Genomic DNA, 14,404 nt, shown 5'->3' on the forward strand with positions numbered 1-14,404 from the left:
GTACAGATGGTATGAGAGATACATTTCAGCACAAGTAGGAAGAAAAAATCAGTCTCAATGAATGGAGAATGTGGGCAAGTGGTCATAAGAGACAGAAAAGTAGCCATGGAAGCCAAGATGAAATGAAGTCCATGACCCAGTTCCCTTAGTAAATAAGGTTTAACACCAAGCAGAAAAGAGGCTACCACCTCCTGGTTTAGCACTCATTGCTAATATCTTCATACCTTTTTTTTTTTTTTAAGGGCATCCAAATATGGGTGGGCCAATGCAGAGAATGACTCCTCCAAGAGGAATGGTGCCCTTAGGACCACAGGTAAATAATCAACACAAAAACTAGATGCTGAGTTTTTTGCCTTCATCTTATACATAAACAAATGATATCATTCGCTGGCTTTTATTATATGCATTAGAGGCTTGATATAACAGTTATTAGGCTCTTGAGGACATAATATCTGTGACATGTCCAAACTGATGTAACAACAAACCATATTTTAACAGGTGCTATCACATATGCCTTTAGTACATTTGAAAAATTATATTGTGTAGAAATACATTAAAGGAATTACTATAAAAAGACAGCTATTAATTACTGTTTTGTTAACCAAGCTGAGGAAGTCTAAAAAAATGTATAGCAATTATTATAAAAGATAAGCATGAAAGTTAAATAAGTTAAATAAAACACGGTTGATATAAGATATGGAACAGAATAAACAACATAGAATATATTTCTATAAGTCGTTTAAAGAATGCCATTGATAGTTTCTTACCTACAACCATTTCTTCATAGAATATGAAAACAATAGCTATTTAGAAATAAACATTAAATGGGTCTTAGTGAACAAGCATAATCCTATCAGTCTATATCAGATGTTAGCCTACTTCTCTAAAAGTTTCCAAAAGTACACACTGAGATTGAATCTATCCTACCTGTTCATGACATTTTTCAATGTCGTATGCTATTACAGAATATCGTTTATTTTTGGTAAAACATTCTTTTGTCTCTCTTGGGAAAACTAAATGAGGTAAAAATTAATTTTATCATGTTATATTTCAAGGAAACTAATCCCAAATCTAGAATTTTAAATTTCTATCTTATGGCTCAGAGATTAATGTGTCGTAATGTTGATTAAAAGAGTGAATTAACTTATTTTCTTTATGCTTTCCAAGAATAGCTATATAAGTCCAGTTTTAGGAACTTGTTTCATGTATCTACTTTTAAAAAATTAAATTAGTATTTTGTTCTGTGCCCAAAGGAGTCAGAGAATTAATATCTAATACTGAGATAATGTGAGTTAGATCTAGGTGTTTCTAACCAACATAAAATATATATATATATATACACACATATATATCTTATTAAATAAAACATATATTTATATAACTATATTAAATAAAAAATATATGTATAGTTATATATATAACTATATTAAAACATGAAAGGCATTATAACCCAAATTTTCAGAGATACCATATTACATGAAAAAAAAACTCCAAATGTTAATGGACATGACATCATGTCATGAAAAAAATAATTTCTTTTATTTAGGCTCATTTATTTCTTACATATTTTCTAAGATCTTATAAAACTCTGATTTAGATATTTAAATTATTTTTCCCTATGTCTACTCATGTTAGGGTCGATGACTTATGTGACCGACCTTCAGAAGTTATTGATAGCAATTAGAACTTATAAGATCTATAAGATATTCATTGACTGAATATATATTTTAGTCATTAATAAACTAAGCCAGTTTGGCTCTACATAACTTGAAAGATTTTTTCCCAAAGATTTTCATAATAGATACATATTAAAATATACATAAAAATGTGATGCCTATAATTTAGTTATCATTATTCATTCAGTTCATTGATTTTTAAGCTAGCTGCTCTCTAAGCTTTTGCCATCCCAAACCAATATTTTCAATACTTTTTAAAAACTAGTCTGAGTTAAGAGTCAGTTTTACGGTGTTTGAATGATATGCCAATGGCTATTTAAGCTTTATGAACACTTAGAACTCATTTGAAAATTCATAGATGGAAAGCATACTGGTCTTTATGTTTTATAAATATTTAGCTGTATGTTTATGTGTTTTGTGTTATAAGTAAATTACAATAGAAAGTACGAAAACGTGTTTCTGGTGCATAATCTCTTATTGATGAGTTTTAATACTGAAGTTTATCATGTAAGTTCTTTCTTTGTATTTTTGAACTCAAAAGATTAGTTTATTTCTGCCATTTGGATTAGTACCCTTGCTATATGTTTCTTCATAATTTGAGGGCAATAAGGTGTTTTGGTTTGAATTTACCTCAGAAGCCAGAACTACCTACAACAACTTCTTTAAATCACAGCATAGAAAATGTCAAATATTAAAGGAAACTCTACATACCATGTACTTAAATAAAAAAGGAATCATATTAATATGAATGGCAGATAAGTAAAACGTGAGGTAAAATAATTTGGATGAGGGTTTCTTATGAAATATTTACCTGTAACACCTGTATATGAAACATATGCATTATAAACTGTGAATTTTGTATAAAGGTTATCTGTGTTTCTTGAAAGATAATAAAAAAAATAATTCTCATAATAGATATTATAACCATACAGATGTAACCAAACAGAATGCATCTGCTTTTTTCTAGTTGAATTATAGAAATCATCTCTGGAATATTGTTTCCAGCTTTATATACAAACATAAAACACATCTCTTTTTTATTGTAGATATTATTTCCATAATTTTTTTAACCTTAAGACCAGTTTAATGGAGAAGAAAAATAATTATCTGTTGGAACAACCGAATTCCAAGAACAGAGAAATATATATATGTTCTGGTGATTCTTAGATAATGTTGATTTAGGCAAATGCACATTTAGATCATAGTAAACATGTGCTTGATACTTATTACATGAATGAAGAAATAAAAGTTTGCTCCAAATCTTGGCATATTTTTCTCACCCCTTTACCTGTTTTAAATTTAACTTTGGTGGTAATACACAATTACCTACTTAATCAAGAAAAATATCTTACTTAATACCATATTTGAAGACATTTTTCTATTTGCTTTTGTATGGATATACTTACCTTGCCTGTGTTCTTATGCTTGCCAGATTCCATATGATTAACAGAAAAATTCACCAAAACTATCCAATTAGTTTTAGTTCTTCCAAAAATCTGAAGGATAAATGAGTTATATACAAATAGGAACATACTATGATTTCCAAATCAAATACCTGGGGTGGAGATATGGTGAGATGAAAATATATGATAAGCTCTCATGTTAGAATTAACTGATTCTCTATTTTCAAATTTCAGATAGGTAGAATTCAGCTCAGTAAGGGGAAGAACTTTCTAGAAAGTAAACTGCCCAATCATGGAAAAACTCTTTATAAACTTTCCAAGCAGTATCTGAACAGTCATTTTGTCAGGAACATTGCATTGAGAAAGAGATTAAACCAGATGGAATTGTATAGCTGCCATCCGCTTTAAAATTCAGTGATTCTAAATTAGCTTTTTCCATTCTGCCTTTGTTGATACCACTCGGAAAGCCAGTTGTTATTCTTTCTTGTCTTCCTGTTTTCTTTTGCTTCAAATTATTCACAAAATGAAAATATTTTGTAAATCTATCAAATTATGTATTGGATAATTCCTTACTCATTTCCTGTGATACTAGAGCATTGGGTGTACCAAGAGGAGTAAAACAAATTCTACCTTCAAGGTACTTACTGTTCAGCAGGAGACACAAATACATAAAGAAAAGCTATTATGCAGTAAAAAAAAAAAAATCTAGAGAAGAAATACGCATGCTCTGTCAGGGAATCAGTACATAAATAAGCATGTAATTCTGTGAGGGTTGAAGGCTCAAAGGAAGCTGATGAGAAGAGGACTCATTTAAGTTGGTCCCTTATTAATGGTGACAAGAAAGAGTTAGCAGCTACAACTTTTGATCACCAGATATCATGTTCTTAATGCACCAAGTACTATGATAGGTGTTTTATATGATTTTATTTTATCCTCCAACAAGCTTATAAAGGACATGGTATCACTTTGCCGATAAGGAAATGAAGTTTGAGTTGATCATTAAGAGAAGTATTGGCCCATGATCACACATATAGAAAGAGAGGCAGAGGAAATGGGGCTGTGGCAACAGAAGTTCAAACCAATGTCTTTCTATGTCCTGAGCTATAAAGAAAATTAATGTTTTCCTTGATAAAATGAAACAGATCTTCTAAGACCAAAAATGGAAGGAGACTTTTTTTTTGAAGCATTTCTATTATACCTTACCATCCAGATTTTGTTTCCAATGGCTAATTTTCTTCTCAGAGACTTCTTGCTAACATTGCTGGTACCACTACCATGCTTCATCCAGAGGTTAAGGAACTAACTAATCTAACTAATGACTCAGCTGTGGATAGAAACCATTTTATCCCATAGCACATACAACTGGGATGTTTAAGTAAAAGTTCCCTAAAGAAAAAGTAAATAAACAATGAGAAGAACATGTAACTAAGTAATTTATTTATAAACTGTGACTTACACTCTAGAATTAACAAACTCATTGACTATTTCCTGTAGCACCTACTACACAGAAGGCCACGCCATGAGTTACCATGAGTGAAAAAGTGTCTTGCAGGTTTCTGAACCACAAGAAATCCATTAAGCTGGAGGGCATAGCTGGGAGTAGGGAAAGAAGGTAAAGGTTATAGGAAATGTATACAGGAAATACAGGCTAGGGCTGACCTCTGAATACCATCATAGAGCCATGCTGAGGATTAGGTTATTTGTGAGGCCGTATGGGGCATCATGGCTTTTAGGTGACATAAACAGGACTGACTTTTTGAATCATTGTTCTGGAGGCAGCATGAAGAATAGATGGGGAGCGGGAGAGGCCAAGTCAGAGAGACTAATGAAGACGGTACATAAGTCTTAGTAAGTTACAAGGAATAGTGATATGAAAGAAAGCACTATTCCAAGAGCTATTTCATAGGTCAAATCAAGAGACTTTGGTAACCGCCTGGAGGTTCTTAGCCTGGACTGTTGTTGTTTGGCAAGGGATGCCAAAGAACTGACTGAGGAAAGCAACATGAAGAACGCAGTTGTGAGAAGAGAACACTGAGTTTACTTTTAGATGTGTTGAGCATGAAGCAGTGGCCCAATGGAAACAATCCAATTGACATTCAACATGGGAGTTATCCAGGAGCTTAGCAGAGATGTTGTGACCAAATAGAAAACATTTGGGATTCCTAAATAGTTGCTGAACTAATGGTAGCAGATAAGATTACCCTTAAACATGAACTTATTTAAAAGAATGCTGTGGTTAGAACTTGGAGGAAAACAACATTTCAAGAGTTAGCAAAAGAAAAGGAGCCAGCAAAGGAAACGGGGAAAAAGGTGAGAAAAGTTGGCAGAATAGTGCTGTCAGAAAGCCAAGCATGAAAGCAGTTGATAGTGTCAAAATATATTAACATGACAATGTTAAAAAGCAATCTTTGGGCCCTAATGGAAACTAAAGTAAGCTAATATGATATGCATGTTAAAACATTAAAATGTTTTTCTCCTTTGAATGTATGTAAGAGATGCTGACAGAAGCCTGTTGCATGAAATAATTCATGTATACATATTTTAAGTGCATTTTAGTTTTCATATATTGTTGTGTGTTTGTATATTCGTACATCTCTCTATGGGATATATTATTTTGTGAACAGAAGTTTACATTCAGCTTTCCTATGTTAGGTTCACCTGTTGGGTTTTTTTCCTTCAGCTTTTATGTAATTGTTCTGGGTCTGGCAATTTCAACATGCTGACTAATCATCTATTCTTTAAAAACAGAGTTTTGGATTTATAAAATGTTTTATTTGAAAAAGTTCACTGTTGTACAGATATTGGGAAATTCATAAGGATATGGTGAATATTCTAATTGCAACTATACCTTAATCGTTTAACATGCTCCAATGATCTTACATAGTCATGTCGTTTTTAAAAGACACAGACCAAAGTAATTATTAAGATAGAAGCAATAGTACAAGAGTGGATCCTTCAGAGAATGAATTGCACAGGCCTTATCCAATCAGGAGTTATGTAGGGAAATCATTAACCTGCTCTCCTTTCTTTCCCCCCTCCTCTTTGGTTTTGTTTTTTTGTTTTGTGGTAGTCTGACCCTTGGTTATCATTACAGAACTATGGAGGTGCAATGAGACCCCCCCTGAATGCTTTAGGTGGCCCTGGAATGCCTGGAATGAACATGTAAGCAAAATGCTATGTTATCCTGTTTAGTAAAGTATTCTATTTTCTGTCTTCTGAAGTCACACTAATTTGTAAGACAATTTAAGCACCTCAATTTCAGTGTAGTATAAAGTGAAACCAGAGAACATAAACTAAACATGAGCTGTAGAGTTTGCTACATTTTCACAACATATTGTTTTTCTGCCTTCTCTGCAGCTTATAATTTTTTCCATTTTCAAATGTCAAATGCCAACTTTTAGCCAGATTTTCATGTATCATTTGTTTATCTAAAAATGAGTATTTTATAACTAAGCACATAGGCTCCATAGAGTCTATATAAAAGTACAAAGAGAGGGGCGCCTGGGTGGCTCAGCGGTTAAGCATCTGCCTTCAACTCAGGTCATGATCCCAGGGTCCTGGGGTTGAGCCCGGCACTGGGCTCCCTGCCTGGCAGGAAGCCTGCTTCTCCCTCTCCCCCGCCCTCTGTTCTGTTCCCTCTCTCACTGCATCTCTCTGTCAAATAAATAAAATCTTTAAAAAAAAAACAAAAACAAATCCTACAAAGAGAAGCTGGTACCAAGACAATGATGTAACTCCCTAGAAGCAGACAATTGATATTAACTTCATTTTAATCATACACAGTAATTCCTAAAAGTTTTTAAATCCTACATAGAGTCCTTGCTTTGGCTTTGTTGGTATCACTCATAACCCACCAAGAATTCTCTTTGGTAGTGTCTTCTATATTAAAGAACTTTTCATATGATTGGATGAATTTTTGTTTGAAAATTAAGATGTGCTTGGATGAGGACTAAACTAACGGTTTTTTGGTTGTTTTGGTTTGTTATTTACTGAAAATATATTTCAAGCCCAAAGCCAATAGTTTTTTCTAGAGACCCAAAGTAATACTGTCAGTTAAGAGATTTTTATTTATTTTTCATTATCTAACTTGCCCTCAAAGTTCCACATATACCAGGTGCTTGCTCATGACTTCGATTAATTCACTAAAGGATCAATTCCATGATGTGGCCTAAAGAAAGCTTACCAGAAATAATGAAACTGTTCCATATAGGGTTGTGGGTAGTTTCCTTGAATGTATTTTTCCATTAGTCCATGTTTTGGTTACTTACATACCAAATTAGATAATTCTGCCATCACTTAATGGCATTTAAGATATAATGAGATAAGCTCTTTTGATATAGATAGGGATTTCTGTGAGTTTCTGAAGCCATTTTCGTGGAAAGCAATTTTGCCTAAAATAGAAAATAGGTTAATAAGTGGATACCAGCCAGAATCAAAACTAACAGAACAAGGGGGAAAAAGTAGGTCAAATTTTCCTATCACGTCTTTTCACTTTTAAAGTAAAAATGGGTAGGCATGAAGTCTGACTCTTCTTAAATCCCTCAAAGGCTTAGCCTTTAACGGTTGTTACAAAAAGGAGTGATATTTTATGCTTACATCAAAAGCTGCAACTCTCACCAATAGGATTTAGATATATATAAAATTTACCTACCTGAGATTCTGATTTTAAAATGCAATAGCTTTTAGGGACTATAATTTTGAATACCATGTGCAGATGTATGCAGTATACATTTGGATATTATGATCAATCTAGACTTATCAATAGATATTAAGATTGTATCTAATGACATTTTGTATATTACACTTCACTATAATTAGCCATATGGTCAACTTCAGATCAACCTGTTTTTATGGGTATAGAGAAAGAAGTTATTTTTATGTGACTGCTAAGAGACTCAGCTGCTTAAAATTGTCTAGTTCTTTTCTTACATATACTTAAACATATAAACATTAACATTTAATGGATACATTAAATTCCCTAGACTTATAGAGACTAAAAATATGGCTCAAATTTTTAATATTATTATTTTTATTGATACTTGGATTTGGGTTTCTCATTTAAATATACCCAGATGCTTTAAAATATTTCTTATTACATAATATTGTATTGTTTATATAATTTCTGGCTTTTAAAGAACCTTGAAGCCTTCCAGATTCAGATTTCCATTATTTGATACCTTTGACTTTTATTTGGGTTCTTATGTATAATTTTCGGTTTTCTGTAAATTAGGATATTCTTAAAGAACAATGAAAATGTAAATATTCCCATATTTACATTTGTAAATATTTCCTTCAAACAAGGAAGTTCTGATCCAATGGACGATCCAACCAAAGAGAGTAATTCTTGTGTTGATATTGGCCCCAGCAAAGCAAAAGTGAATTTAAAGAGATATAAAAAATAAAACGTATTATGTCCATTGTACTCAATAGAGTAAAATTTATTGAAATTTACTTAATGATTTAGTATCTTTAAAATAAAGATACTGATTTAAAATAAAAATACTAAAATAAAGATACTAAAGATCTTTAAAATAAAGATACAAATCTTACTATGTTATAGCAAGTAAGTACTCCTTTTTTTTTTTTTTTTTTTTTCCAAATAAGTATTTCAAACTAGCATTTGTGGCTTTCTTCATGTTACTTTTTTACATGTTGGGTAACTTAAAAATCAAAGAAAAAGGCATCAGGATAGTGTTACTTTTTTTTTTTTTTTTTAAGATTTTACTTATTTATTTGAAAGAGAGAGAGAGCATGAGAAGGGGGAGAGTCAGAGGGAGAAGCAGAATCCTCGCCGAGCAGGGATCCTGTGGGACTCAATCCCAGGACTCTGGGATCATGACCTGAGATGAAACTGAGTCATCCAGGCACCCGACAGTGTTACTTTAAGCTATGTTTTTAACAGTCTAAGATATTTGTGTGCTAAGGTCAGGTGGGACCTGCCAGAGAACCATTTCTGGATGAGTTTTCTTTAGCTGGTCACATTTTGTTGTTTGCCATGAAAGTATAATGACAATGAAAATAACATCCAACCGTGCCCACTAAAGTAATTAAATTCTGTATTCTAACTAGGAAACTATTTGGAACAAAATTTTGATAATGTTATTTAAAAAATAATTGGTTACCTCCAAAGAAAATGATAATGTTGATATAATTTATATATTTCTGTGCTCTAAACTCAGGATAAGTTATACGTAGTGTATCTCAAATTAAGAGTATATTTTTAATGTCTAACTACTATTTTTATAAATAAAAACTTAATATCAATTTCAGTAATCTAAAGTAGAATTTATAGACTATAGCCAGAATGTAAATGTTTTTCAAATGCATTACAGATAATTTTTTCAAAGAAACTCTATTTCTAAATTAACTACATTTTTAGGGGTTTAGGGATGCCTGGATGGCTTAGTCAGTTAGGCATCCCACTCACTCTTGATTTTAGCTCAAGTCAGGTCATGATCTCTCAGGGTCATGAGTTAGAACTCCATGTCCGGCTCTGTGCTCCGTGGGGTGTCTACTTGATGATTCTCTCTCCCCCTTTCTCTCTGCCCCTCCCCCAGCTCACTCACTCTTGGATAAATAAGTCTTTAAAAAACAAAAACAATAAATTAACTGTACTTTTACAGATTTCCAAAGACTTTAGGATTCAGCATTACAGCATGCCTAATTCAACTTTTTATATGTTGGTGTTCTATAGAAATGAAGAGGACAAAGGATTTCAAAGGCTCTAGACCTTCTTGTTATCCTATATAATGATAAAATTTAGGTAGCTATTATTTTGAAATCAAACAACTGTATTATAGATAGTTATTATTTTGAAATCAAACAACTGTATTATAGAAGAAAAGAGGATTTTTCTCTATAGTAATCATAGTCGCTTGGATTGCATCATATCTGTATACCCTTACCAAAAAATACCTACTTCTTTTAAACTCCATATTTTGCTCTATTTTTAAATGAGGCTAACCTGATTCTACTTCAAACTATACCTATATAAAAACTTATATTCAAAATAATGCCTTAATCATAGTTCGTAAGTTATTTTCTTGATAATAATGATAGTCCTCAAAAGGACTGAGAATTACTGAACTTAAGTAGTTGTTCCTTTAAAGAAAAAAATATATATTATTTATTTAAGGGAGAGAGAGGGAGAGAGAAAGGGAAGGGGTAAAGGGAGAGAATCTCAAGCAGACTCCCTACCGAGCGTGGAGCCTAACAGAGGGCTCTATCCCATTACCCTGAGATCATGACCAGAGCTGAAATCTAGTCACGCACCTGACCACCCGAGCCACCCAGGTGCCCCTGAACTTGAGTAATTGCTCTAAAAGAATACTCACTCATATAGCCCCATTTTATTTAGCACTATTTGTGAAACCTAAAATGTTTTCAAACACAGTGGCATAATTGGGGAAAATATAGCTTATCCATGTGAATTATCATATTAAATCCTTTTAGGTCATATGAAGTTACTATCATATTAAATGCAATATAATTATGAAATAGTGTGCTGAGACTAGATTATTATTTATCAAATAATTGAAATGCATAAAAGGTATTGTTACTGATAATAAATGTAACATTTAACATTTAATTTAATGGTATTTATTTAAGTAAAATGTTTAATTATTTAACAATTTAGCATATTAGTCTAACAAATAATTTTTAAATGGTAAGTAAAATATTTTATTATATTTAATCTTACATAGTCCTGTTTTAAGCGTAATATGTCAAAATTATGAGATCATTATCAACATAACATCATTATATACAAATTTTTGCCATGATTTGGATATAGTATATTTTTATGCTGCTTTAAGATAAATATTTACCAATTTCTTTATTATATTTCATTTAACATCAAAACAACAATGTGGATTAACATCAAACAAATCAAGTGTTTTACTAGATCAATACATATCCTATGTTTTACCTCACTTTCCATTCATTAAGACATTGAATCCTGTATGTACGATTATCTTTCTAAAGTGATAGAAAATCATCATCATCATCATTTTAAAAGGCACCCGTTTCCAGAGACAGTACAAATGCCCTTAACCTTCTCCCCTATGCACAGTACTTGGACCAACTCCTCTCTGGCATCTTATTTTATCCCTTATTCCTCAAACAGAATTGGGGGAAGTTGCATTTGGGCACCCTGATAGAGCCCATGGACAGAATTTTCAAGCATTTCCCCATTGTTTATACCCCTGGGAAATTCCAAAACAAAATGAAAAACAGTTCTAAATAGTCCAAGTTGGATAGCTTCTATCTAACACATTGAATTTCAGGTTTAAGGTCCCTAAAATAAGAATCAAGGGACTTTTTTTTTTTTTTAATTAAAAATTTCCTCTGTCTTTCAATGCAATTAGAGGGAAAAGGGAATTTTGAGTGACCCTAATTACAGAGGACCTGCTGACAGCAGTCTACTTTTTATTAAGTAGTATTTACTTAGATATACTTAATACTAAAGCATGAGAACAAGAGACCTTTTTTACTTAATTAGGCATTAAGTTTGCTTTAAAATATTCATGTCCTTTTAAGCTATAGAATACAAAACAGTATCCATCACCCTAAAATGAAGTAATATACTAACATACATTGGCATAGATTACTTCCTATTTTTCCCTAGATTTACTGTGGCTACTGTCTTGAACTGTAATTATGAAAACAAGAAATGTAATTCCATTTTTAAAAATTAACTAAATTGAAGAGGGCGCACATTGCATGGCGCACTGGGTGTGGTGCATAAACAATGAACCTTGGAAAATTGAAAAAATAAAATTTTTAAAAAAGTAACTGAATTATCAGTAGCACTATAAGATAGAGTGATATAAAATAATATACAAAGTAATATATAAAGTAATCTGTGATAGCCTATGTGGGATTTTTTTTAAAGAACCCAATTTAATCACCTTTGCTATATATTTATTTGTAGTTTAATAAGAGCAATCATTTTATGTATATTGGTATTTTTAAAATGATTTCATTTTAATTTTGAATGATATATATGTGGCAGTTATATTTATGTCATAGAATTACAGTTTATTTTTATTTCATAATTAGTGATTTTGGGGGTACCTGGGTGGCTCAGTGGGTTAAGCCTCTGCCTTCGGCTCAGGTCATGATCTCAGGGTCCTGGGATTGAGCCCCTCATTGAGCTCCCTGCTCAGCAGGGGGCCTGCTTCTCCCCCATCTCGCTCTGCCTGCCTCTCTGCCTACTTGCGATCTCTCTCTGTCAAATAAATAAAATCTTTTTAAAATTAAAGAAAAGAAAAAAGAAATAAAAAAGCTGAGACATCTGGGTGGCTCAGTCAGTTAAGCACACAACTCTTGGTTTCAGCTCAGGTCATGATCTAATGGTCCTCACATGGAGCCACACATCTGGCTATGCACTAAGCATGGAGTCTGCCTGAGATTCTCTGTCTCCATCTCCCTCTGCCCCTCTCCTACTCTCATGCTCTCTCGCTCTCTCTCTCTAAAGTAAATAAATCTTTTGGAAAAAAAGAACTCAAAAGCTATGAAAATACAGAGAGTAATTTCAGTATTGAATTAGAACTGCATGGTAACTAAATTGTAACTCATGGTAAAACTGAATTGTAAATTATACTTTATGATTTGTTATTGCTTACTGTGAACGTTCAAAGCATAAGTTAAAATTTCATTTATCATATTATCTTGTAGGGGTCCAGGTGGTGGTAGACCTTGGCCAAACCCAACAAATGCCAATTCAGTGAGTATATGTATTTTTAAAATTTTCTTTGCATGTTGTAGCATTTAGCAACAAAATCTGTGGCTTTCAAAAGTCCTACAATTGGTTATATTAAGTTTCTTAAAAAATAATCATTCCAAAAATATATTTTGCATATATATTTTTTAAATATGTTTAATTTTTTAAATTATATAATTTTTTTTACTTCACAGTCTAATATAAACATGTATTCTATGTAGATTAACAGACTTCCAAAAATAAAATATGATTTAAGTATACTACAGAAGCCTTTATTTATTGTAATATATATGTCATAAAATGATTTGATCTTTTAAAATAAATGTAATAATCACTAAGTTACCAGATAATCTCAATCTCTATCAGAGTTATTATGATTTTATTTATTATATTGTTACACCTAGGTTTGCTCTCTTACTATCCCAGGAAGCAAGTACACATTTGTCCAGTGCCTGTCAGCCAAATTGGAGTTCTTATACATCTATCTACATATCTGACGTGCTGTGAATTTTACTAATATGTTTTGTGATAGCAGTTTGACTCACAGATATTTTTCTCTCTTAATAATGTCACATAAATATATGCACAAGTTGGAAACTAAGCTTTCGGTGTTAAAATTAATATGGTTTTAATTAGATGATCCTGGTGATGTTTTCCCTTCTTGACTTTGAAACTTTGAGTTTCTTTAGTACATGAGAGAGGTCTGCTGTGTAACTCTGTGTAGTGCGTGCACTGCACAAAGGTTTCTCACTCAAAGGATTCAGTACAGCTCGTGCTCCACTTGTAAAGTCTATGAATATCTTCCCAACAGGGATGCCTTTTACTAATACGCACAGAGGTAACTTCATTGACTAGCAGTGGACTTAAAGCTAAATAAACATGAAACTGATTCAATGTTCAAGGTTAATTTAAACTTCAAGACAATTTAAGGTGAAGGAAGTGTGGTATAGAAAGAATCATCCTAAATTCATTGCTCTTCTAAGGCAATCAAGTAAGCAGCTGTCATATTTTTAGAGAAAAAAAATTATTTTGTCTTCCTGTCTCTTTGGTTTCAATAGCTAATTGAAATATCATTTGGGGTGGACAGAAGTGTTGATCTTGCTTTCATTTGGGTCTTCAGTATACAATTTAATCTCAACGAGTCTTCCTATAATACTGTTATGCTGGATTATGTTATAATGTATCTTTATCTTATAAAATTCCTTTAGTTTGTCTATATGCTTTTGAAGAGTTCACATTTCTATTTTCTTCTTGCTATACGCCTTTCAAATTCATTCAAGATTTCACTTTAAAATGGCATCTGGCTAGCAGCTCAGGACACAGTTCTTTCAACTTGCTATTAAAATACCCATAAAGGGGTGCCTGCGTGGCTCAGTTGGTTAAGCATCTGCCTTTGGCTCAGGTCGCCATCCAGGGCTCCTGGGATGGAGTCCATGTCAGGCTCCTTGCTCAGCAGGAAGCTTGCTTCTCTCTCTGCCTCTCTCTCTCTCTCTCTCAATTTGTGTCTCTCATGAATAAATAAAATCCTTAATTAAAATAAAATACCCATAAAGATACAGGAAGAAAACGATTTTTTATAACACTGAAAACTGTGACAATCT

At 32.5% G+C, this 14,404-nt stretch overlaps 1 protein-coding gene across 4 annotated transcripts in view; it reads left to right on the top strand.

Moving 5' to 3' along the window:
* Positions 1-14,404, top strand: part of SSBP2 (single stranded DNA binding protein 2) — a 296,195-nt gene that overhangs the window by 246,328 nt on the left and 35,463 nt on the right. For 2 of the 4 annotated variants that reach the window (XM_004759144.3, XM_004759146.3), the window contains 3 exons: positions 243-313; positions 6,150-6,241; positions 12,758-12,806. In XM_004759144.3, coding sequence (XP_004759201.1) covers positions 243-313; positions 6,150-6,241; positions 12,758-12,806 — 212 coding nt within the window. The remainder of the gene's footprint in view (positions 1-242; positions 314-6,149; positions 6,242-12,757; positions 12,807-14,404) is intronic. The other 2 variants (XM_004759145.3, XM_004759148.3) reach the window with 1 other exon arrangement.

Source organism: Mustela putorius, unplaced genomic scaffold (genome assembly GCF_011764305.1).
Source record: "Mustela putorius furo isolate JIRA1106 unplaced genomic scaffold, ASM1176430v1.1 tig00537350_pilon_pilon_pilon, whole genome shotgun sequence".
NCBI lineage: Eukaryota > Metazoa > Chordata > Mammalia > Carnivora > Mustelidae > Mustela > Mustela putorius.